This window comes from Passer montanus, unplaced genomic scaffold (genome assembly GCF_014805655.1).
Source record: "Passer montanus isolate IOZ18808 unplaced genomic scaffold, ASM1480565v1 scaffold71, whole genome shotgun sequence".
NCBI classification, from domain to species: domain Eukaryota; kingdom Metazoa; phylum Chordata; class Aves; order Passeriformes; family Passeridae; genus Passer; species Passer montanus.
Window position 1 is genome coordinate 3730508 of NW_024372259.1, and position 26167 is coordinate 3756674.

Sequence of the window (26167 nt, forward strand, 5' to 3'; positions counted from 1 at the left end):
GGGGGGGGGGGCGGTGTCGGGCGGGGATGGACGAGGAGGGATTTTGGGGGACACTTCGCGGCTCCGAGCCCACCGTCCCCGCCGAGGATGCTCGGTGTCCCTCCCCCCCGCGGTGCCCCGGGGGTGGCGAGGCGGGCCCTGGCCCGGCAGCGCCCGCGATGCGATGTGCGCGCTGCGGGGAAGCCGCTGCGGTGCGAGTGCGTTCGTGTGCCCGCTCCGTGTGTGTGCGGGGGTGACCGCTGCCTGGGAGGAACGAGGTGTTTAAAGCCCCAAACCCTGCTTTCGGTGGCGTGCTGGCTCTGGGCGCCTCATTCCTCCCATCCCATCGCGTATAAATTCGCACCGTCCCGACGCGCCTGTGGGTATTCGAATCACGGCGTCGTTACGGCTGGAAAAGACCTCCGAGATCGCCGAGTCCAACATGCGCACCGTTTCTAACAAATCACTGACAGGAAAGGGGGAAGCCTGGCGGTTCGGGCGGTGCTTTTTGACGGCCAGGCAGTGCCTCTGGATACGTCCCGAGGTAAACACGGGCTTCACGTGCTGCTTGATGAAGTTGTGCTGCGTTTGCCTCAATAGCTGCGGGCTCCCGCAGCCGAGCTGCGATCCTAGTCCGGATTATAGGGTCGCAGTGCTGTTGTGTGTCGGTGATTGGGGTCTTTGATGTGCAGAGGTCTTCACCGAAGGTAATATTAAATGCTGTGACACTCCACAACCTGGCTGCGTGTCAGGCTCTTGATACTTGGTATAAAAATACTGTATAGTGGTTCTTCATCTCTCCTTCAAAACTGACTGTGTTAAATGTCAGTTCTTCCTCTTCCTTCTCCTTGAAGTCTGTAGCTAGTTACTGGTGTTGACTGTACTCGAGTTTGGAAAACACAAATGAGATCCTCAGAAAGCAGGATTGGCCATCAAATTATTACTGTTCTCTTTAAACAAGTCCTTAAAAAGTATTTTGGTAACCTTTTGACTTTTTGAGCTATGTGTCCACAAGGCTGTGCAAAGCACATGTGCCGAGGGGAAAAAACAAGTCCTAAAAAGCATTTTGGTAACCTTTTGACTTTTTGAGCTACGTGTCCACAAAGCTGTGCACCTTCATTTTTCTTGTCAGTGAGGCTATTTTGGTCCCGGGGGTCGGGGCTGATGTCGGTCTCTGGATCCAGCTGTGCTGATGGGAGATCATGCTGCTCCCAGATGCTCGTCGCTGCTCGGCTGCCCGAGGGATCTGCTCCATCTGATCCGCAGGTGGAGCTGTTCTTTTCAGCCGCCTGGATGTGCCTGGCTGGAGCAAAAGGTGAAAACGAGCGGTTGGTGCTGATCTGGTCTGTTTGGGCAGGAGGCTGGAACCAGCTGCACCAGTGAGGTGTGGGCACCTCTAGGAGGAATTAGGAAGGAGAGCTAAGGGCAGTAACATTTTTTACTCATGTAGTTATTCACTGTGCAGTCTGCAGACACTTCAAGACAGTCTCTTCAGAGAAGAGATTACAGGCTGCTGTGAATCACCACAATGTCTCTGTCACAGGGGGTGTGGAATTTGGATTCTTTCAGCCTGGTTTCGGAGTTCCACATCATTGTTTTATGCAGTAGCTTCTTGAGATCCAGCGTGAACTGATCTGTAGTACCTCCCTACTTGTAACTGTAGAGCCTGTTGCAAAAATTACATTAAATTGCATTGTTTCAAACCTATTCCATGAGACTTGAGCACGGATATTTTGCTTGTGCCTTTCCTCCAGACTGAGTACGTGTGGTCAGCAGATGTGCCCTGGCTAAGCTGTGAAAACTTGGTTGTGAACCCTCAGAACCAGATTAATAAATATCCATGAGCTCAGAAGAGGATTTTGCATGTTATATCAGCAGACAAATGGCCTGTGTCTCTTTTTAGTAAGCCATAGGATATTCCTGTTTTTATGGGATAATGCAGCTGCTCTCTGCAAACAAGTTTGTTTCATCCACATCTGTCTTGACATGGCTTGTAGAGGTAGAAAATCTCCCTGCAGAACCATGCTTCTCTCATTTCTTTGTTACTGGTATATTGCATGACCTCTGACAACCACAGGGCCAACTTTAACTAATAGTAACATAGCTTTGAAATGGACATGAAAATAAACAAGCCTTGCACTGCTCAAACAGTCATTGCTCTGAAGTTCGCGCATTAGTTCTCATGGCTTTTGCTTAGTTTTTTTGGTGGTTGTGGGTTTTTTGTGTTTGGTTTTTTTTTTGGTTTGGGTTGTTTTGTGGTTGTGGGTTTTTTTGCGGGTTTTTTTTGGTTTAGATTGTTTTGTGGTTGTGAGTTTTTTTGTGTTTTGTTGGTTTCAGTTTGGTTTTTTTTCACCACTTGAATAATTATCATTAGTAGAATTTGAACTCTTAGCCTTCAAAGAAATATTGAAGGTTCTGTTCTTCAGGAGCAGCTGTAACTGGTATGAGGAAGGCATGCTGTCCTCCACGGGTGTTGCTACAACCGTGCTGCTGGTTTTACTGTGTGTTGTCAGTGGAGCTGTGGTGAGGTTGGCAAGAGGGTTTTAACTCCAGGATCAGGCTGTTACTCTCTGCTCTCTCTAGCCACTATAGCACTGTGGGTGTTTCAGTCTTCCACAAGACCTTTGGTTATACCAAGATTACTTTTTTTTATGCTTGAACAGTAGAAACTATTTTCTGACTTGCAGGTGGTATCAAGAGTTAGAGCTTCTTTGTGGCTCCTGAGAAGTGTGCTGGGCTGTGCAGGGTTATCCACCATCTCATTTGTGCACTGCCATCACTTTTCAGAAGGGTTGTGAGGAATCTGGTTGTGAGGAATCTGGCACAGTTGTGTGGGCTGGCAGGTGGCCTGGGAGGGGGAGCTGGGTCCTGAATGAATGACACATATCCATCACTGCCTCCAGGGCAGTAGCAAGGCAGTTTAGGTGCACACAGGATCCTTAGTGACTACCAGCAGGCAGGGAATATGTTGGGATCAACTCATATGTTTTTTTGTATAGATTGTGGTGTTGAGTGAGGATGGATTCTGCAGGAATTGTGGGACCCCCAGAACTACTTGTCTCGTTGTAGGCTGGCTTTGAACTAAGCTGGAATCAATGTGTCAAATCTCCCAAAGTGTCCATTGTTGTTGTTATTTGGATTAGCATCCTCTGAGGAATGTGGAGCGTTTCCTCTTTGTGTACTGCTCCCCTGTGTGTAAGGAGACAGTTTCTTTTTGTAGTCAAGGACTGTATGTGAAGGTTTTTCTCTCAAGATTCTGGTTACATTTAGATGCAAACAGAGATTCTGGAGAGCACCTGAGGACAGCAGTCATTTCCACTTATGGGTTAGACCTTCATGTGTTCATAACTGGAGCTCATGGTGTGTGTTTGAGGAAATGAAGTTGTCTGAAGAGCAAATGTTCTTCCTACCTCCTTCTGTTTCCCTTTGTAACAGGAGTGAATGTGCCCAGAAAATGTAGAGCCAGCAGTGAAGCAAAGGATCTAATGCAGCCTTCTGGTAGGGCTTGGTTGGAGAGTGATTCAGAAGCACAAAGGAGAGTCAAACAACAAATGCCAGCAAATTGCCAGTGGGAGAAGGCACTCGGCCTCTCTTATTCCTGTGCTCCTGAGCAGCTCAGGGCCAGGAGCTTGTGTGTTGTTTGTGCTTTTCAAACTGGCTTTTGATAATAATTAGAGTACTTTAAAGAAAACTACTGGCAGGAAGCAATCCCTGTAAACTGTATTTGGAAAGAAAGCACTTTCTGTTATTTTATCTGTAGCCAAATGGTTTTTTCAGATAACAGCAAGCTACCTTGTCAGGGCCTCCTTCTTCAGAAGTCAGAATCTTGTTTTACCCTTAAAAATAGCAAGAAATTAATAATTAGGTTTCCAACTTGAAAGCTCTTCGCTTCCCTTCCTGCTTAATATAATACAAACTGCATGAGGCCAAATAATTGTTTTATAAGAGATGTGAACTCTTGATTGTAAGCCTGTCAGTCATAATCAAACAGGCACTTTCATTTTAAGAGCCCGAGGTCTGATTGTGTAATTCAGCTTTACAGCTTTTTGATCTGAGATGCTTTTGACAATCTTAGGGCCACTGCATGTAAGTAGAGCTATTTATTATGACATATGTAGCGATTATTTCTTTTTGAAATTACTGTTCCTTGTGTGCTCAGCTCATTCTGTTCTGCTTGAGATGGCGGTTGTGAAAAGACTGTGTTGAGTCATTAGGAGAAGAGAAGGGACTTTAACTCTGGCTGCTAGAGCAGAAAATCTCTCTGAAGAATGTAGACACATATTTAGATTGATGCTTCCTGGGGGAGATATATTAAGATTGGTGCAGGTATTTTATTCTTTTAGTTACTAGGCATTGACAGAAAAACTTTTTGACAGAAAATCTCCCCTTTTGTGAAACAGGCAGGAAAAAGCTAAGCAGTCAAGCTGAATACAAACTGAGATACAAACGGAGACGTGGTGCTGTGTACTCTTTTTTAATCTTAAGGATCTTCTGGAAATGAGAGTCAGCCACTCCTTTTCCTGACTAATTAAGACACAGTACAGCTTGGAGTACACTATTGAGTATATTAGCCTAGTTATCAAAATACTCTGGTGCAACGAAAGCAAGGATGTTCCAGGTATTTCATTTATTAGAAACAGCAGCAAATGAGACAGTGGCTCATTTGGGTTTTTTCCCTGAATAAGGTTTTGCATTTATACATTGAGGAACAAACTGGCTGTTTAGATGGGATACAGATGGCCTGGTTTTGTCCTTAAATGTAAGTTCATTGTCAATTTAAAGTTCTTTTGTTTTTTTCCTTCAAGTCTTGAGAATTTATATATACAAAATAAAGGAAATGTGTATTAAAAAACAGACGTGCAAACAAATATGCTGTTTTTTCAGCACCACCCCACATGTAATTTTTTTCCTCTAAAACTACTTTGAGGATTTTCTTTTATTTTTGGCATGTAAGTTTTGCCAATTAAGAAAAGCTGTGCTCTGTCATGAGGCAGGCATACTGTAGGGAGCTCTGACCTTTACTGTGGCACTGAAGTTCAGCATATCAGGTGGTTCAGAGATGCTAAATCAGTAAGTGACACTTCACTTTTGTAAAGTGTACCTGTGAGAATACATAGTCATGCTATAGTTCAGCATGCTGTGTACGACCAGGGTATTGTAGCATTTAGTGAACACAAGTGTAGTATTTGAAGTCTGTGCTCTAGACTTCAGAAAAACTTCAAAACCCTGCAAAAAACAATGTTCAAAAAACCCCCAGTCTGGTCTCGAGTGCCTTGTGAGGAATCAGTGCTGCAGATTCAGTGGCAGTTGTTAGAGGGAGTTCAATCCATCAAGGTACTGCCGGTGGCTGCACTCCTCTGAGCGTTTTTAAAGGAGAGCAGTCATCTCAGGAGAGGCTTGTGGATTGGGTTTCTTCTTTTCTTCACACCATAGGAATCTACTTCACCTTATCCAGACTTCCCTGGATTTTAATACAGAGGCACTTCTGAAAATTTCACAGGTTGCATGACTCTCTAGACTCTTGTACAATATTATAAATCCTGTTACTGCCTTCAGGAAGGAGCCCATGCTTGGGACTTGGTAGTGTTGAAATCAACAAATAACCAACACATTTGTTGTCTTGCTGTTTCTTGATGGGCCTGGCTGCTGATGTTTCAGCTTATGTCACTTTCCTGTGTAGATGAAATAGCAAACAAGGATTTCCAGTTTAGATAAATAGATGTTAGCAATGGGATTGTTTGGACATTCACCAGTAAACATCAGGAGTGATGCTGCCATAGATTGCAGCACAGACATGGAAGTGTGGGCACTGCTCTCTGCCACTCTTTACTGTGTGACCTCAGACAGCTTTTAAAATATTACCTGCATGTATCCACACATGCCTTACCTGTATGTAGGATATAGAATTTTATTCCTTTATTTTTAACTTGCTACTATCTGTAAAGGAAGATGATAGCATATCATCTTAAAATCAGTGTGGGATAACTGTGATTGTTGTCTAAAACTTGCTGTTACACATTTCTCTCACTTGAGTGATGGCTGGTTTAGATTTGTGTGGGACCAAAACTGAGCCTTGGATTCTGCTTTGCACAGCTGAGATGTGCCAGTGTTTCCTCATCCCAAAAAGGCACCAGCAATAGCTTAGTCATTGAGAGAGAGATCATGTTTGTGGTTTGCCTTCCCTCAGTTGATCACTGAGCAAACTGATGATGTTCCTCCAAGTATTTATGGGTTTCTCAGCAGTGCCTAGATTGCAGGCTTGGTGGGGGGAGATTTCTTTGCTTTTTCTGGTTTGGTTTTCTTACTCTGTGTTTTTTTTTTGTTTTGTTTTGTTTTTTTTTTGTTTGTTTGTTTGGTTTTTTTTTGGGGGGGGCGGGGTTTAAATATAAACAGCAGATATAGAAGTCTGTGAATTCCCCATTTGCTGTGCTCGTGTGTAACGGGCTACTGAGAATCCCTTTAATGCTGTGTGTCTGCAGTGTGAACCTGCAGTGTAAATATGTTGAGGACAGGAAATGAGCATTATTTAACTGTGACCTTGCATCCTTTTCTTCAGCAAGTTGCATGGAGATGAACAAGGCAGCATTATTGAACTAGAGAGGAGCAAAATCCCATTTAACTGGGTGCTGGGCTTTGATGTGCTGCCAAGCAGTGTTGTCTGTGATAGCCTCTGGGATGTAAAAGGAGACTGTAGGTGGAGATAAGAGAGGTTTTCAACCCAAGTGTCTGTTCATAATGTCAGCTTTTATAATTTGTGTGTGGAAGTTAAGCTTTTATTTCAGTACCTGATTTCTTTGTTGAGGTGTGCAGGAGATGCACTCTGTGCTGTAGTACAGATTTCAGCCCTCTCAGATGAGATCATCAAAGCCAGAGTAACCTTGGGCACTTGGTCCCTTGTTTGCTCTGTGCACTGCAGGTGCCTAAGCCGTGCACATCCCTTCAGTGGTGCTCGGCTCTAGAGGCTGCTCTGAAGCTGCCTGTGTGTAACTCACCTGCAGAGAGCAGACAGGGCTGAGAGCCACGGGGAGACATCTCTGCTCTCTGCTGCATGTCAGGGGGGAATGGGCCCTCTTCCAGCCCTGCTCCTCAGCCAAGCTGGAAGCTGCTGAAGAAATTTTGGCATAATCCATCAGAGGCAATGTTGTGCCCTTGTATGCTCACCTGTTTATTGTTTCAGGTGCTAAACTAATGTTGACAGAAGATCCTCACTGTCTGTCAGATCTGGGAAAGAGGCTGAGAAACTCAGGAGTCTGGACTGAAACCTGAAGCCTAATGACTTTGTCAGTGTTCTGGGAAGTAGCAGCACAAAACACTCTTTTGGTCAGACTTCTAAATATAGATTTTTGTTGGGGTAATAATTCAGTTTCTGCTGAGTAGAGAGATGGGAGATCATGGCTGATATTAAATTTCTGTTTCTATTTAGCTGTTGAGCTAAATACACTTTACATTGTCCTGGACAATATATTAATCTGCACATACCACAGGCTCAGAGAAGGACAAATGGGCAGGTAGAAAAGAATAAAATAGCTACAGAAGAGAAGCTGTTTGAGAAACTTGGATCACTTGTTTTGGAAACAATCCCCTTTCCTTCTGTAGTTGTCTTCCTGTCGATAAATTCATGCTCTTTATACTGTGTATATATTCCAGAGGGAGTACAGGAATTAAATCCAGTTACATTCCAGCTCTGCAAAATGATCTGAAATGGCTTGTACTGTACCAGAAGAGGTAATTGTACAGTTTGACACCTTGTCTGCTACAAAAGAGAAATGTATTTTCATGATGCTTCTGAAAAGTTCTGGAATTTTATTAGGATGTGTCACAGCTGACCGTATACTGTGCTACTGTTTAAAAAATCTGTATTGATGGATCCCAGCTCAGGACAGTGAGATTTGGGAGGAAGAGCAGCAGATTGTGAATTCCAAAAATCCAGAAAAAAAACCAATATCTAAAAGATTTGTCCTGACAGACTATCAAGGGGCGAATTACTTGCTAAATGCAAGTATTTGTGTAGTAATTAACTTGATGTAGCTGATATGCCTGGTTTGTTGGGACATGTTGTTTTCTTTCTGATCCTTGCAGCCATATTTTTATCTCTGATTATATTATGGAGGAAAACTTCCTACTCAAATCTTTCTGAAGAAACATTGTTAATTGCATTTGGCAGCTGGAAGTGATTGGGAAAAAACCCAAACAGCTAAGGTCTATTTAGAGCACTGACAACAATTTAAAGTGAGTCAAGAATTTTTGTTGTTTGTTTCTTGTGTTGAGATACAGAATCTTGCTGCATTAGTATTCATCCTGAGAATGGATGGGCTTTTATGTACCACATCCTATGCAAATGAGTCCTTTCCTAAAAGCAAACATATCTGATTAGGAAGAATAAGTTGTTCTGCAAAGTCCCCTTTATTCTTTTTGACACCAAAATTCTGGGAATTGTTGGGCTTTCTTTGTGTTTTGTGCTTCCTTTCTCCCCCTTCCACCACCGCTTGGAATTGACGGAGAGCACCGTTGGGCAGGAAATAGCAGAAGCTTTTGTAAAATCTTAAAAGGGACAGAGGAAAAAGGGCATTTTCACCCATGGAATGAGGATGATGCAGCAGAGGGCTGGCTGGCTGCCAGGGAGGACAGATGCATCGTGCATACCGTGCCTTGCCCACGAGCCTGCACATTGGCAGCTTCCCCCTCGGTTCAGCCAGCGAGCCCAGCACAGCACGGGCACTGCAAACAGAGCACTCTTCATCTCACACCCCTGGGCTTTTGCCTGGCAGATTCTCATGCCTGTGTATGGCAAGTTTGCAGTCCTGTAAGCACTGATGAAATTTTAAAACTTTCTATCATGTGAAAGAGATTTCTTGAATCCTAGGAAGTGCATTTTCTTTCCTTGAGCCAGTGAACAGTCTCGCCTTTTTCTGTGCTGAGATGTGATGTGGGGTACTGTCACTGCTGGCAAAATACAGCATTGGATTGGTCTAAGAAGGTCTGTGCCTTCCTAGACTTGAGTTCAAATGTCCCCTGCTTTGGAGAACCTGTAGATTCCAATTTTGTTTAATAGAAGACTTCACCACTGGGACCAGAGTAATTTTTGGCACTGATTTTCTCATAGCCCTGTCTGATGGGGGAGATGTAATAACTTCTGTCATCTTGTTGGGCAGAAATGCTGCTGCTACTTACAGAAAGCATCTTCTAGATCCAAGAGAAGTATAATGGCTGGGATTTCTGAGCCTGCTCTCTCCCTAGTCTTCTGCATGAAGAGGACATCTCAAGCTTTGCTTTCTCACCTGAGTAGTGCCTAAGCACTGGCATTGAGCATACTTGTTATGGAGGTCCCCAGTTAGTGTGACTGGAATCCCTTGCCAGTTTTTCAAGGGCTTTTCAAAAATACCTTTTTTGTCACATTTAGAATCAACAATCTCATATTCCCACAGCTGGGTCTTTTCGAGTAGACTTTTTTTTTAACGTTGCCCTCTGGGGTTTTTTTTTTTATAGTTAGTCTCAATTCCATAGAGGAGTGGAGGGAAGAGGGACCCAAAGAGACATTTTAGGCTGCTAGCTGTAGTGCTGTGTAAGATTTTCAACCCTTTATTTTTTATTTTTCTTAATTCAACCTGTGTTCTTGCTTGAAAGTGATGGATAGGATAATTGGTGTGTCTCTTTTTTCTGTTGAGGTCCAGTAGCTCCGCAGTGGTGGTGAGGGGCACTGATGGATTGGAAAATGGCTTCTCAAAACCACCAAGTTTATGCACCCTGCTTGCGAGGAGGAGGAGTTGAGAGCCCTAAGGTGTCTGGATACTCTGTTTATTTGCCCCTGCACACACTGCATGGGCTGAATGTGTAGTTACTGTGCTTGATTGAGCAGGTTAATTAAAATGATCCATCAGTAGAGGGAAGATTTACCTTGAAAGAATGGTTGCTGCAACTGAGACCAAACATGGACTAAGCACCAGTCATCTATGCTGTTTGGTTTCCAAAAAAAAAACCAAAAAAAAACCCAAAAAACACTGGAAAGATCAGTACAGAGCTTCAGGAGCTGATACATCTGAGATCACTAAAAATCCACAGCCTCTAAAATGCATTTAGCATGCCTGGTAGGCCTAATTAACATAGGTATCATGGTCTTCAATAAAGCAGATTAATTGTCTTGTACATCTTCCTGTAAGGCCCATTTTGTTAGGCCATTGAACAAAGCTGTTTGAGACCCTTGATTGACAGACATTGTGCCAAACAAAATACCATTTACTCTTCTGTAACTAATGAAAGGAGGTGAGGGATCAGGTGGTGACTGACAGTGAGAGCTGGTCTCACTGTCAGGAGCTGATGAGGAACAGCATACATGGCCAAATTTCAGTGTCATGTAGAAACACTGCTGTGTTACTGAATTAAAAAGGCACGTGGTTGAGAACATCAAAGCACAGCTGAGGCACTGCCTTTTGAGACTTCTTGAGAATGTGTCCAGGGGTTATCCTTGTACTGGCACTTTAAAGGCAGCGTGTCTTGTGTTGGTGATAACAAATCTCGTGGACTTAATTCCTAAGAAGACCTCTGTGTAAATGTACATTTCCCATCTCTTGGACATAGCTTGCTTTGTAATGAATTAAAAGTGAGTGAAGGATCTGCTGCTGGATGCTCTGTGGGGTTGGTGAGCACAGCAGCAGGTGAGATAGAATGAGCACATCTGCAAAATAGGTCTGCAGATGTATTTTTTTAGCATTAAGAGTTCTCCAGTTGCAAGTTACCTGGGTGTTGTTTATGAGTTTTTAAAACCTGATGAAAGAAATGTTTCATGCCTCCCATCCTCAGGCTTACACTGGACCATGCTTTTCCTGTTTCTGGAGTTTTTTAGCACTTTGCTTTGAGGGTAACTATGAGAAATGGAAGAAAAATGAAAGCTTTTTGAGTACCTCTGTGTGTTCTCCACAGAACTTGGAGATGCTGTATGGACTTGTGTCATTGTTCCTGTGAAACTGTGTGGTCTCTTGCACAAGGCATGGCCATTCAGCTGCTAATATGGGCCACAAGTGCTCCTGGTGTGCCAGGCTGCAGTTGTGTAAAACAATAAACACTGCTGGAAAAAGGCCCAGGAAAACTTTTGACTTTGGGCACAATTGCTTGCTATTGCAATTAAAGCTGTGTTGCATTCCTTGGCAAAACTTGGGAATAAAGGCCTGTGGGGAGTGCTACCAATGCTCTGTTGTTTTATTAGCTGCTGATGGATCAGGGCCTTTCTGCGTTTGAGGGTGGTTTGGGGTCTTGGGATGGACTTTGTGTTGGGGGAGAGCTCTTGTGCCATTGCTGATGTCTGGCACAATGAAAGAGACGGGTCATTTCTGCTGCTCTGCAACAGAACTCTGGCTCCTGTCCTGAGCCTGGCACATTTCTGCGCTTTGTGAGAAATGTGGAGGCTTTTTCTTTGGAGGCGATTCTGATTTTTTTAACAATTCATCACTATCAGTTGGAACTGTTCGTAGCTCTTTAATTAATGCAGTTACTGTGTAATCATTGACATTTTTCTCGGTTATTTGATTTCCTGGATTCCCCCTATGTTTTGTATTAATTAATTATATTGGTATTGATGTAAATTAGTTGCCATTTATCCTGTGTGATACTGACCATGTAACTGATCTAAGCACAGGACATTTCTCAGCCCTATACTGGCAAAGAAGAGCAATTGCAAGTTATTCTTTTGAAAATATGCTAAGTTTAAACAGTGATGCATCATCAATTTTCACACAAACTGGGGATTCTCCTGTTTAGTTTTGTCGCTAAGTTTAAACAGTGATGCATCATCAATTTTCACACAAACTGGGGATTCTCCTGTTTAGTTTTGTCTTTTTTTTAACAGAATAAATTCTGTTAGTGTGCTAAAGATTTCCTAAATGGAGACTCTCCCTGGAAATCCCCCTGAAACATGTTACGTTTATTTTTTGATGTGTTTTCCTTTGCAAGCTGCAGTCCTGCATTATGATGAGACCACCTCACCATCCTGTGGCATAAGTTTGAGACCTGGCTTTTAGCAAGTCAAATTCAAGCTGTTATATGTTCCTTTATGCATTAAGCAAACAGTAGACAACAAACTTAGTAGGATACACTGATACACTTGTCCAGATCTCTGATACTGGAAATGAGCAGTGCTGGAGAAGACAACAGAGCTTATGTTATCCAGTAATATATAATATTATAAATAATATTAAATTGAGTAAAGAATAAATAAATAAATAAAAATAATTAATAAAATGAGCAGTGCTAGAGAAGACAACAGAGCTTATGTTATCCAGTAATATATAATAATATTAAAATAAATAAAATTAATTAATACATAGAAATACATGAGTAATTTATAGGATAAACATATTTTAGCCCTGAAAATATTTTGCTCTTGAAAGTATTTAATGGTATTAACAACAGTTGAGTGCATTCTAAGCTTGTCAGATTCCTGAAGGGCTGTCCTGCCTGATCTGGCTGTTTGCCTCCTCTTTGCATTTGATAAATTCAGCCCTGGCCAGGCCTTGCTGATGGGCTGTCCTGTCACTGCGGTGCTGCTGAGCTGGTACAGCTGCTGTCAGCCAGTGCTTTGTGCTGGGAATGCTCTGAGAGTGAAGATGGAAAAGTAGCTGGAATCTTAATGCAGGATGAATGTCTCTTAAAGGAGCAGGGCTTTCATTCCCAATGTGTTTCTGCTTTCCTGCACCTCCTCATTGTTAAGTGGTCCTGCAGTTGTGCACACAGATGCTCCCAGGCTCACTGCCCCCACCACAGAAAGCAGCCTTTTCTTCTCTTATTGGTGTCTTTGAACACAAATTCTCAGGCATGAATATTTTCCTAGATGCATTTCTTTGCAGCTGCTTCAAGTCTGCTGTGGATTTTTTATCCCAGATTTCACTGACCAGATGTGTGTGTGCTAACCAAAAGGTGTGGATAGCAGCTGTCTCAAGTCTGTCCTTAGAAGGATGTTTGGGTGTGCCATCAGGACCTGGAAGGACATTGTCCTTTTGGCCAGAAGGAGCCTTTGAGACTTGGCTCTGTTCATTCCTGTTGTATTTCTTGCTGCTGTTAGTTGTTTAAGTTGTGAGGCCATTTCTGATACAGAGCTGTTTCGTTCAGCACCTCTAACAAACCCTTTAGAGAATGCTTTCTGTGCCAGGGGGAAGAGGAGCTGCCTCCTGTCCTGTGCATGTCAGCGTAGGCAGTTGTGCAGCATTTAATCTGATTCCCTGCTGTGTAGTACTACGTTACTTTTCCTAAAGATATGCAAGCTGCAAGCTATATTTCATATTTGACTGAACAAAACTGTGTGTGTTTAAAAAATTCGCTTTTTTTCTGTAAGTAGAGTTTATGTATTTATTTGTGACATCTGATTTGGGCTGTACAGAGAATGCACACACAGGTGCTGTTGCCTTGTAGCTGAAATTTCAAATCTTAAAAAATCCCTATCCCTGTGGGCAGATTGACGTCAGTGTCTTTCACAGAGGTAAAACATCCATTCAGTGGTTAAATGGTGGGGGAGAATTTTCTCCTGAACTCTCCCTGTGAAGCCCATTACCTTCATTCTTTGACTTTTTCCCTGTTCAGACTGTGCATTTGTAGCAGAAGTTTTCTATCCTGCTGCTGCACTGTTGAGTTGGTTATGTGATCAACACAGCTCTCCCTCTCACCAAGCAGGAACCTCTCTCTGCTGATGTTTGCTTGAACAGAAAATAGTTCAGCTCTCTGGACAGGGGTAAAGAGTGCCATCACTTCTGGGCATATGAAGAGCATGTTCTGAAGGCAAATTGTTGTCTTAACCTTTCTTTGTAATTTTGCTGTTGAGGAAAGGTGAGCACTGTGTACAAGGGGAGCTGCATTAATGCAGTGTTCTTTATCGCTGAATGTGCTTAGTCTGAAGCAGAAAATCAATAAATCTTTTCAGCCTTTGTCTCCCCAAAGGATTTTCTTGTCTCCTGTGGTGCTGTAGAGGGCACTGGTTTAGGTGACCACTTTGTCCTGAGTGGCAATTCATTTTAGTTTCTTGATGGGAAAATATATATATTTAAAAAAATAAAACCTATATATTAGTTTTTAAATGCTTGATATTAAATGCTTGAAAACCAATGTATGAAACGGTAATCTTAATTTGCTGCCTCCTGGGCTGCGTTCATTTCAGTGCATACAGAAGTATGACTGTGTTCCCATTACTATTTTCTGTTTTCCCATGAGAAAATATCAGTAGATGTTCATTGAAGGGCAGCTTTCTCTCCATTAGTAGATGCTGAAATTATGATAGAGACCTGTCTGAAGGCCTTTGGCATCTCTTTAAGCTAATTTCTCTATGCTGTTGCTGTCACAAGCATTATAAAGCATCACAGCAGATTAAATCAGTACACCTGATGTTTTTGCAGTATCTTTGCTTTAGAGATTAGTTGAATTCCTAATTAATTGTATGTCTGCCTGCAGGTCTGAGTTTGAGGGGGGAAGTTAATGAGTGAGTTTGTGTTTGAACAGCCTCCCCTTTATGGTGGGCTTTAATTTGCAGAGTAATCCCACTGTAAACGCACATTAACAGGTACTGAGAAAGGGAAAGACAATTTAGCTACAAATTAACAATGTTTCATTCAAAATGCTGGGGAGTTCTAAAGTGGTGCAGGGCACAGGACAGGTGGTGGTGGTGTTGTTCCTCAGAGCCTTAGAACTGCTTGCATATGTTATTTTTATTGTTTTATGTCTAGATGTTAGGAAGGAAACCTTCAATACTCATATCACAGGCAGAGTTGCTGTGTTTCTTTTCTTCTGAAGCTTTGTCACCTTGCTGGTGCTTGTGGAAAGAGGTTCACTCTTGTGTTCCTGAGCCCGTCTTGGCCTGGGACTGCTTAGACCTAATATCCTCTGATTTGCACAAATAATATCCTGGATATTTGTGTGGTTTATTTTTCTTAGATGTACCCTCAAGGCCTGTTTTAAACCATGCAGGTTTGTGTGTAGCCTTTAAAGGAGCTGCGAAAGTCAGGCTTCCATTAAGTAGTGCAAGGTCAGTGTGAAGATCCTCAGTGGTTACTACAGGCAGGAGGTGATTTCCCAAGTGGCTGGAGCAGACCCACCTGAGCAGTTCTGTCTGAAGGGCTGGCAGGGCTGTGCTTTGTTCTTTTGGCTCTTGTCCTTCTCCCCATCCCTCTCAAAGACACTGCACGTTCCTGCCTCACCTTTGTACAGGCACTTGGGTGTATAACAACAGTCACCCAGATCAGCTCTGCCCTTGGACTGAAAATTCCTGCCCTAAGCCTTTGCTGCACTGCTTTTCACCTGAGCCAGAAAAGTGAGTTAGCAATGCTGCTAAGGCAGGCAGGAAAGTGATGCAACATCCCTGGTAAGGCAGGAAAAATGAGGGGATTTTGATGAGCTCACATTGCTTGTGAAACTCTGTTTACCCCTGAATTTTATTTCTCCAAAGATTCTTATTTGAACAAAACACTTTTCCAAGTCTCTGAACCTCATCTCATAGTTTTTAAGTGTTTAATAGGTCTGGCAACTGGGGAAGACACTGAGAAAAATGTGTTATTTTGCTTTGGGTTTCTTTCTTTCCAGTTGCATAAGGAGTCTCCCTGTCTTTAGAAACATGGAAAGGCTCATGGACATGCATAATGATATGGTAGAGCTGGTGTTTTTGTTTTCTTGATTCCTTTCTGGTCCAAGGACACTCTTTCCCTCTGTCCCACAGGACTTCTGGTGTTCTGCATTTACTCAGAAACTTCTGGGCAGGTGTGGTGGTGGAAAAGTTATTTGGGGATTTGAATTGGCAGAAGTTAAGTGTGTGAAAGAGTAGTGCAGAGGGCTGCCAGTTTGGTTTGTCCAGAGCTCTGGTGTGTCCAGATCCTCTTCAGATTAAGTGTGCAGTGATGACAGAATCATTTGGGTAAATCTGGGCATGGCTTCAGGTAGTGTTACTGTGCAAGGTGAGATGTTATATGTGTTGGTCTTGAGGAGGCTTGGGAATGCCCTGAGACAGTAATTTAGCTTTAATATACATTTGTCTCATATGTAATGACCAACTGCTCTCTTGAACCAAAATTAACAGCCCTGCTTTATAGGAGTATTTGCTATAAACCTATCCACACCACCTTTCCATTTCCATGCAGAGGAGGTTCCAAATTAGTCCAATATCTTATGTAACTGCACATTACTTCAAGCTAGTAACTATTTTTTTTATGTTTCTAGGGATTTTCTTCCACGAGGTTCTGGAATTGTGACAAGGCGACCATTGGTCCTGCAGCTCATCACTGCCAAAACAGGTAATCTCTTCCTCTTTTTGGGTCAATGCCTGGACAAAGTGCTGATGTACTTCAGCAGGAGAAAAAACTCCTCTAAGAGGACATGAGCAGTGTGAAGGAAGATGCCATCAGACTGTCTGGAACAAAGGGCTGCTGCTCCAAAATTGTATGCTCAGGACCAACTCATCACATTTGCCATTGTGGGAAAATGATAATGCCTAAATCCTAGAGCACATGGTGAATTGAATCCACATAATTACATGCAATATGCTTTGGAAATTAGCTTTGATTTAGTAATTTCTTGATGAGCTTTGCAGTTGTATTAGTTAGCACACCAAGATTGCTGCACTTCTACCTTTATCTCTTGCTCCAGTGCACACAGATTTGATTCCACACAGGCTGTTTTCAGAACTTGTCTTTTGTGGTTGGGCTCACTGCACTAAGTAGAGCAGAAGGTGGACTGGGGGAAAACAAGGGTTCTGTGTATTTGTCTGGTCAAAAATATAAAAATCTTTGGGTGTACCACTAAGCTATGGGACATATTGAGATCTTTCATGAGAATTCACCACTTTGTACTTTTCCATGGGGCATTTGATCTGCTGTGGTGTAGCTCAGTTCCCTGGCACATCCAAAAGCAGTTACGGTTCACCATCCTTCCAGTTTCTGGTGGTGTTTCTTCTAAATCAATGTAAGCAACAAAAATCACTTGTTTGCTATTTACTTCTGGTCAAAACAGTAAAAAAAGAAACAAAATAACATCCAAACCAGCACTGAAAAGACAGAGTGGTCTTTTGAATTATGTACCATGGTGAAACTGGGGAAAAACCGAAATTATAGCTGCCTGTAAAACTTTAGTCTGTCCCTGTGTGTGAGGTGTAATTAAGTTTCTGTGTGTATTTCTTTCCTGAAGGTCTTCACAGTGTTCAACAGGAAGGTAGACTGCAGTCTGTTTGGGCTTCAGGGTGTTTTCTGAATTATTCCTTTTAAAATGCCATCATACTTTCAGTGTCTCTGTAAAATTTTCCATGGTGTTTACACTATGGAAGAGAAAGGAAAAACAGTGGAATTCAGTATTTCTGCATGCTCAGCTTAGAAAATTTAGGATTGTCAAGTGTGTCATACACTTCTAGTGCTTTATATATGGTATATATTAACATTTGTTTTAGTTGTAGGAATGAACACTTGCCATTTCTGCAGGTCTGGCTTTTGGCCTCTGACAGATGATGCAGAAATGCATGAATAAGACTTAGCTGTGCAGGGTCTTCATCTGAATTTTCCAGCACCATGCAAAAGCAGAAGAAACAAAAGCTTTGAGCTTTTTGAATCCTTTCAAAAAGACTGAACTGAGGGGACCTGTCTTATATCTGACCTCAAGTGGTTAAATGCTTACTCATTGACACTCATCCTAAACTTACCCTGACTGCTCTGTGTTGACCTCTTTTATAAAATCATCACTTTCCCTTAGTTTTGGGTTTTTCACTATCTGCTTTTCCTCATTACTATGTTCCTAAAATATTATGGCCTTTAGGTAGGCCTCTAGGTTTCGTACAGGTGCCTTCTCGCCTGAAAATTAGTTCTTCATTATAGTTTAAATAACTCAACAAAAACCTTAAAAAAAATCAGGAGAACTGAGTTTCAGCCTAATTTTGTGTTTCCTGGATGTCAAGGTTTATTTCTCCCTTTGGGAAATGCTGTGTAGTTCTTGTTAGGGATTAAATGCCAAGACCTTTAAAATGCAAGCTTTAATTATTTTGTTACTTTCTTTAAACTTTGTTCCACTGTTGTTTTTTATGGTGAAATTCCAAGTAACTTTATCTTTTAAGTCACCTTTATCTTTGTGAACTAATTTTAAGAAAAGAAAATAAAGAAAACTGCTTAGAGAAGCACAGTGTTCTTTTACAGGAAGCAGATGCTGGGCTGATTTCTATGAAGCCCATAATTATCCAAAATGTTACCGAATAATTAGAGGGCTGTATCAGCTTCTTGTTGCTGTAGTAAACAAAACTAATTTTTAATCCTAGGACTTTTCTTGACTCTTTTTGTTCTTAACCTTGGAGTATTCCTTGGGAGAGAGGGCCACTTTCTATGCAGGCATGCACAGATGACAGGATAGTTCAGCAATATTTTGGAAGTGGCTGAGAATAGTTTTGCAATGTGAATTTGATTGACAAAGGAGGTAAAAGCTTAATTTGAGTCACAGTACTAAGAGGTGAAAATTAGCAGAGGAGGCATTTGTGCACATCAAAGAAAGGAAAAGCTTTGCCCATCCATTATTAGGGTCAGACATGGCATGGAATGGTGCAGCAGGAATTGGTTGGGAGGGGTTACCAGGGATGCTCCAGCATCTAAGACATCTGACACATCTGGGTAAACAGCTGGTGACATAAAACAACATTTGTAAGAAATGCATCTCATGAGACATGTGAAATGTATATGGGGTTTATTTAGAATTTTGTTTACCTATTTTCAAAGTTCTGTGTAGTTTGTACAAAGCTATTTCACAATGACCTGTTGGCCTCCTTTAGTCACTGACATGTTTTGATGGTACCAGCACAATTCCTAAATGGCTTTATGGCATTTGCACTCCACATTCATGCAAATTTGTACTCTGATGAAATACTGAAGGCAAATACTAAGTTTTAAATTAAATATTGCAAGCAACAAGTCAGTCTTTATTAGTTTTGAGTATTTTTCTCTGGGTTTGATAATGTGAGAAATTGTGTCTTTAAGATGCAAGTGTTGATGCACAGATGACCTGGGATGAGAATTTCGAGTGTGCTCGTGAGCTGTTGGGCTTTTCTTCCTTTGACTTGGCGTTCCTTAATTTTTACATTAAAACTTATTTCTTCAACATCCTAAGTTTTTGTTTCAGAACTTTGAGTATAGTTCTTATCTTGGTGGTTTTTGATTTAATACAGCAGTAAGATTAAATAGTTTTTGTTGGAGTTAATAGGTATCTTAAGTGGTGCTGCTGAGTAAGCTTTAGAAGGTAATGACTTGAAATTACTTGAGATCTTGAGAGATGTGTTGGTGTTTTTGTTGGTTTTTTGTTTGTTTTTCATTTTGTTGTGGGTTTTGTTTGTGGTTTATTTTTTTCTTTCTGCTGCCACACATTCGGTATAACCTTAGGCAATCTGTTCTTCTTGCTGTGCTTTCTTCTGCCTCTGCAGGTGAGATAATGACTAGATTCTTCGAGATTAGGTAGTACACTGTTTTTGAACAGCAGTGCCAACAAAAAACATGTGAAGCCTTTGTAGTAGGTCTTTGTTAAAAATACATTGCCTGCTGTATAAATCCTGGTATTTGTTATTTACATCTTAAATATCCAGGCTCCAGGAGAGTTATTTTCCTTATTTTGATAACTGTTTTTGGAGCAATTTCAGATTTTCTTCTTGCTTCAGCAGATTAACAGATTTTGAAATTCTTTACTGAGGTGGACATTTGTTAGAGAAATGAGTAATATTTACAATACCCACATTTGTTTGAGTTATATTATTTAGAATTTCTACTTTTAAAGTGGAAATTAAATCATGAGGTTCAAAAGACATTCTGATTTTTTCTGAAGTCTTGCAGATGCTCTTTTCTGTTGAGGTTGTAGAGCCTTAATCAAAATTTCGTATATTGCAAGACTACTCCTCACTCATAGCCATCTTCTGTTGCCATCTGGTGGCAAAAACAATCCTCGAACAGAAACAGAAATATAAAAAAATTTAGGCTGGTTATTTCAGCTAACAAAAATGATCTTGGAGACTTCATCAGGTGGCAGGCATTTGGAGGTCTTCAAGGACAAAACTGGAAAAATGCCACGGTGCCAATAGCAGGAAGGAGAACGGGCACTTTACAGGGAGGAAGGGCCGACAGTGCCTGTCATTTCCTGGATTCCACTCTCATTCAGATGATGAACAGGGATGCTGGAGAGATCAGTAAAATTACTGAGGCATGTACCCCAAAAGCTAAAAAGTGCCACCAGCAGTAGGAAAAGATGGTGATGATGGGTGACCCTTTTTTGAGCTAAGGAAAGGCTCATCCCCCAGACATCCTGGAAGAGAGATAGTGCTGCTGGTCTGAAACCTGAATTTAAGCTTGTGTAAGGTCAGAGACTGCAGATGTGCTTTGCACCTGCAAATCTCCCAGTTGCTGCTGTCTGTAGGGTGATCTGAGCTCATCCCAGTGACTGCTGAGGTCTGGCAGGATGGCTTGCTGGGCTCAGCCACTTTTCTCATCAGGACCCTCAAAATGGGATTTGAGCTTCAGCTCATGTTGGGACAAATTAATGGTACCCACAAATACTTGGTTTTACATGTGGGTTTGCCTGGAAGCTTTTGTTTCCTTGATCCCAGATTGGTGCTCAGTGACATTAGGAAAGATGGAATCTCCTCATTAAGATTGGAAAATGGCTCTGTATATGATAAAGATATCATCTTTACAAAGATAATAAAGGAAGGTGATAGAAGAATCAAAGTTCACATTTAGGAGAAAGAAATCTGTAAGTAGTTATTAACGAACAATCTGAAAGGTATTTGAGATGAACAGCAGCCAACACAAACTCATTAAGGAAAATATCCCTGTCATATCAGTGCAATATTTTTTTTTTATTACAGGGTAGCAGGCTTGTAAATTAAGGTGAGGTGATATCTTATCTTCGCTACAGTAAAGGTTTTTAAATTATTCATTTTTTTTGAAAATATTATGAGCAGTCTTGGGAAACATGATTTAGCAAGGACTCCTGTGAGATGGATTCACAGCTGTTTAGAGTGGAAGGGACACCCCTCCAGGTGATGTTCAGTATTTTGTATTACTGATAGGATGACAGAATGGGGTATGTTTGTTAAGTTGGTGTTTGGCAAATACAAGCGAGAATATGAGAGATACCGGTGGGCAGAACTGGAATTCAAATTGCTTGCAAAAGAAGAGAAATATCCCCAAAGTAAGAAGCAATTCAGCTGGGATGTGGTTTTTTGCTGTATTGAAAGGCTGGTATTTGAGAAAAAGGTTGGTTTTCAGAAAAGGACCTGGTGCTCACAGTGAATCTCTGACAGAGCATAACTCACTGATGTCATGCTGTTGTGAAATGAAGAAGTAAACTTTGTACAAGATGCAGCACAGAAATGCAGTCTTACAAGGTTCTGCTTTTCCTCAGTCCTGGGAAGGAGAGAGCTCTGGTGAGAGCTCTGCCTCTGTAAATTTAGGAAAAAAATTCCTGGAGGAAGGCTGTGTGAGGGTTTGGAACTAGAGAAAGCATCATCCATAGGAAATGGTTGAAAGAACAGAGAGAAATTCCTTCTGCAAACAAAAAATTTCAAGGTTGTAGAAGATGATTGCATCCAAAAGAATGCTTTTCCTCCTCGGGCACCAGTGTCTATCCTTGTAATGAACCATTTCACTGGTTCCTAAGAGTGTGACCTGCTATCTTGTGGTGGTTACCTTATCAGAGCTGGACTGTTTTCCATGTTTAATATCTTCTGCTATGATATTCTTGTAATTCTCTGCATTCCCAGGATTTGCTGGTTTGTCTTCAGGAAATGCCAGGGTGCTTCTAGTTCTTGTAGCCTTTCTGCTTGAAGGTTTGCAGTGGAATAACTCAGTTGTGAGTATTTCATCTTCAGTTTTTTAGAAAATCTACAGAAGTGGCAAAGCAGCAGAGGGAATGTAGATTGGGTAGGACAACAAGGGCTTTTAATACTTCCTCTCTTTTCAAGGAAGCACCATTGAATGATTTGCTATGGTCCAGATTCACTTAACTGCATTTACTTTGTTCAGAAAAAGCTGCCCATCATCAAAGAGGTGAAGTACTTTGGCTGATGATGTTTATTTTCATGTTTTTAAAACACCCTCTTGAAATCACTCTTTTGGAAAGAGCTCTGAAGCTTTGGGAAATGCTTTATTGAAGATAAAAAGTGTTGTTGCTTGAGTGATATCTCCCCAAGGGGCAGGTGGAAGGTGCAGTAGCAGCAGATACTCCTCCTGTGCTGCCTACATTTAAAATGTTTGCTACAGGCCTACAATTTAATGAACCACTTTTTGGAACACTTTTAATCCCTTTTGATTACTCTACACTGGATACTGCCACCAACTTGGAGCAACTCTGTTTGAAATCAGTTTGGAAGCAGTTCTGAATCCAGGTCTCTGATCTTGGTGAATTCCTGACCTGTAGTAACAGATTGTTGTGTATGGAGTAAAGTCCATAAAGCTTTGTAAGCTCCTGGGCTCAGCCTAATGTGGGTCAGGGATGTTTTCCAACATATTCCTTATGTTCTCCTAAGGGCTGATCCTTGTCACTTGGCTCTCTTTAGCTTAGAGACAAAATTATGAAATGTCTCAAGTGTTTGTACAATTTAAATAGCTTGAGAACAGCAATGACTGTTCAGTGCTCATAACAATATATCCTTGTGCTAGATTAAATCAGAAAGGCATACAGAGATATAACTGACAGGAAAAATAAGGAGCCTTTTAAAAGATGTGATCCCATATCACTCGTTTGTGTGATTTGTCTAATTTAATCAAAACTGAAGAGATAATTAATCACTTGTGGATGCACTGAAGGAACTATGCTCTGGTAGCCTTTTAATCTTATGCTATCCAAGGTGCTTTTAATGACTCTGGGGGGAAAAAAGAGTTATTTTACATGCAAGGACTGTTTTTATTTTTGTATCTAATTGTTCTTTCTATTAATGTAACTTCAATTTTGTACCAAAAATACATGTCTGAAAGCTAGATGTGAGGCAGGATCACTTTTTTTTTGCCTAGCTTTGTGTCCATTCCCACAAAAACATAAATAAAACATTTTCCTAGTGTTCTTCTGTGCATGAAAGCTGGAAAGTGAAGATTGCATTAAAGCATGTGCTTCTCGAGCCTGGCTGAAGACATCAGTGCCAAGGGCAGGCTGAGGGCTGAAAGGAGCAGAACAAAGCTCTGCTTGTCCCTTGGAATTCTTATTCCGTCGGCTGCGTGTGGCACCACAGGTTAGGAGCCACCGTGGAGTTTGTTCTTTCAGCCCTGCTGGCACCACAGATGGCACCAGGAGCAAGGAGCTTCGATAAACATGAACCCAGCTAAAAAGTAGCAAATCTTTATTTGGATTCCTTTGAAGCCTTGTCAGATAGTGAATTTATTATTGAGTGTGAAGTGGGAAAAAGAGGAGAAGCTTCCTTGGCTACCAAGTCAACTGATTACAGCTGGGCACCAACTATTAATTACAGGATTTAGAAATAATTTCATGAGAAAATATGATAATCCACTGGGGGAAAAATAACTAAGAAGAATATGTATGTTTTATGCCAGGAGCTGTGCATGAAGAAGTGGGATAAAATGTGAACCACTTGTCAGCTCTTTTTTTCATTAGGTATCTGTTTGCCAACCTTGAGATGACAATTTTTACAAATGTAAAATCTAAACTGAGATATTTTATTTTGTACACCATGTTATTTTTCTTTTTGAAACATTTGGATATTCTCTGGGGTTTTTTTTGTTTGGTTTTTTTTAATAAATGGTGGATAATGAAACAAAACTCCCATTCATTATAATTTTGCTTCTGGAGCTGAAAAAAGTATGTAAAATAAAGTGCTTATTTTTAGGTGCTCTCTTGTTTTTAAAATATATGATGTATTTTTGTCTGAACAAGGGTGAGTTTCCCCACACACTGAATCTGGAGGGATTATGGTATTGAAGCACGGACAGGTGGATATTTTATATTTTCCCCTCACTCTGTCCTTTTTTCTGTCAGTTTGCTTTAACTATTTATTGTAATTTTGACTACTTAAGCGTATTTTTTTTAACAGCTCTGTCAGTTATAGTAACAAAGTGACTTCTGGGGAACAGGCTTCAGTGCTGACACATAAAGTCCTCTTTTAATCCATATTCTCACATTTGGTGTTCTCAGCTGCTGTTCTTTGAGTACCAGGCAAGCTCTTTGCTCTGGCTATCTGGGCTTGTTACCAAGTGACATTTTCTGGGGAGGAAACTTCTGAAGGGAGCTTGGAATCAGGCCTTGATTGCAGGATGAAATGAACTGGAACATGCACAAGTCCTTTCAGCCCTTCCCCACTCCTACAGCTCTGACCTGCTGGGGACAGGGTGTGAGCTGGTGTCTGGAATTACTGTTTGTGCCATCATTTCTGATGGCAGCCTCACTATGTAGATAAACCTTTGTGTTCTGCTTTGAAGGAAAAAAACTCCAGTTTTAAAATCCTGGAATGTGCTTTTGGTTATGCAGGCAACCAAAAGGTTGCAATAATTAGTGTCAGCATTTGCATTCAAAAGTCAAAACAGGGACTAAATGTCAAGTTTAGTTTAACAAATCATCTGTCTCTCATTCCTGGTCAATGCTTTTCTAAGGTAAAACAGCAGCGTGTATGAAATTAAAGGCTTGGGAATAATTTGTGTTCTCCAACTTCAGCAAAATCACAGCTATTTCTATAGATGCTTTTGCAAACTTGTAAACATGATTGATATTTAGACTACAGGAAGCTTTTAGGAAATGAGAAGCTGTGTTAAAAAATTACAATATTTTTAAGTGATCTTATTTTCATTTTGAACTTGCAAGAATTTACAGAATTCCTTTACTAAATTTGCGTGTAACATGGGGTATTAGTTTTTGAAGCAAATGCTAAAAATCTTTCATGATACAGAATTCTACTTTTCTATTTAGGATGTATTAGAGGCAAATGAGATCAGATGAAAACTCAGAATCTCATTCTTAATCTGTTCCCTATTCTCTTACTGTAAATGACATCTAATTGAAAGATTCAATTGTTCCAGAAGATGATGTGCTGAAGATAGGAGCAGTAAATCATATCCAGTCAACTTGACTTTTAACTGTGCCTCTCTTGCTGAGAGCTGGTTTTCATATGTGCAGTCATAATAATGCTTTTCTGATAGCCATGATGACCAACTTTTGTGCCCACACATCTGAAGAACACTGGGGGCTTGAAAGTGGGTGTGCAAGTCACACAGCCTGTGAAATACAAAGTTGTTATTGATATTCTTGACAGAGTATGCTGAATTTCTACACTGCAAAGGGAAGAAATTTACTGATTTTGATGAAGTTCGTCAGGAAATTGAAGCAGAAACAGACAGAGTAACAGGAATGAACAAAGGCATTTCTTCAGTTCCTATTAATTTAAGAATATATTCTCCACATGGTAGGTAAAATCATTCTGCTTTACATTTATGTCCTATAAACATCTTATGTAGCTCTGTCTGTGTAGCCATCACTTACTGCATCTGTTCTTATTACTTGGTCTGACCTGGAAAAGGTTTGAGCCTGAGTTAGTAAAGACCAATAATGGGACTTAGTAACAAAACTTATTTTTGGCACTCCCCAGAGGAATTAATTCCCCTGATCTAGAAAGTCTCTGTGTCTCCCTGCTTTACTGAAAATTTATTGTTTGCTGTCACTAAAAATACAGTCAGACAATAACAGTGTTTGAAATTGCTTTCTGGTGAAGACCCCCTGTATATATCAAAGTTGGTTCCTCTGGTTGCCATCTGCCCAGCTTAATGAAGACAATCTAGAGAAAATGTTTTCCATTGAATTTGTCTTTGATATAGGACAAAATGGTGTGTTTGGCTGAAGCACATGACTTTTTTAGCTGCAGAGAAGCTCAACTAAATCCCCTGCCTCAAAGCTTGTTTGTTGAACATGCTGACTCCAGGAGAAAGTGAAAATTTCCTACCTATTGCTCTTGTTTGTTTTATGAGGATCAATCTTTTAGTTCAGCCACGGCTGTCTAAATTAACCAGACTCCAACTATTGGGGTTTATATACATGTAACATACTCCAATACTTCTGGTTATATATATATATATTTATGTAACCATACTCCAGTACTTCTGGTATTTCCTTCCTAGGAAGCATTTTCTCATTTGTCTAAAGGATGTCCTGTTACCCCAGTAGCAGGATGCTTACGCCAAGCCAGGATGCCTCTAGTTGGCACTGTGGCCCTTACTAGGGA

General features: G+C 41.1%; 1 protein-coding gene across 8 annotated transcripts in view; it reads left to right on the top strand.

Annotated features, from left to right (window-relative positions):
• Positions 1 to 26167, top strand: part of DNM3 (dynamin 3) — a 174049-nt gene that overhangs the window by 254 nt on the left and 147628 nt on the right. For all 8 annotated transcript variants that reach the window (XM_039730221.1, XM_039730222.1, XM_039730223.1 and 5 more), the window contains exons 2-3: positions 16162 to 16235; positions 25205 to 25354. In XM_039730221.1, the coding sequence (XP_039586155.1) occupies positions 16162 to 16235; positions 25205 to 25354 (224 nt within the window). The remainder of the gene's footprint in view (positions 1 to 16161; positions 16236 to 25204; positions 25355 to 26167) is intronic.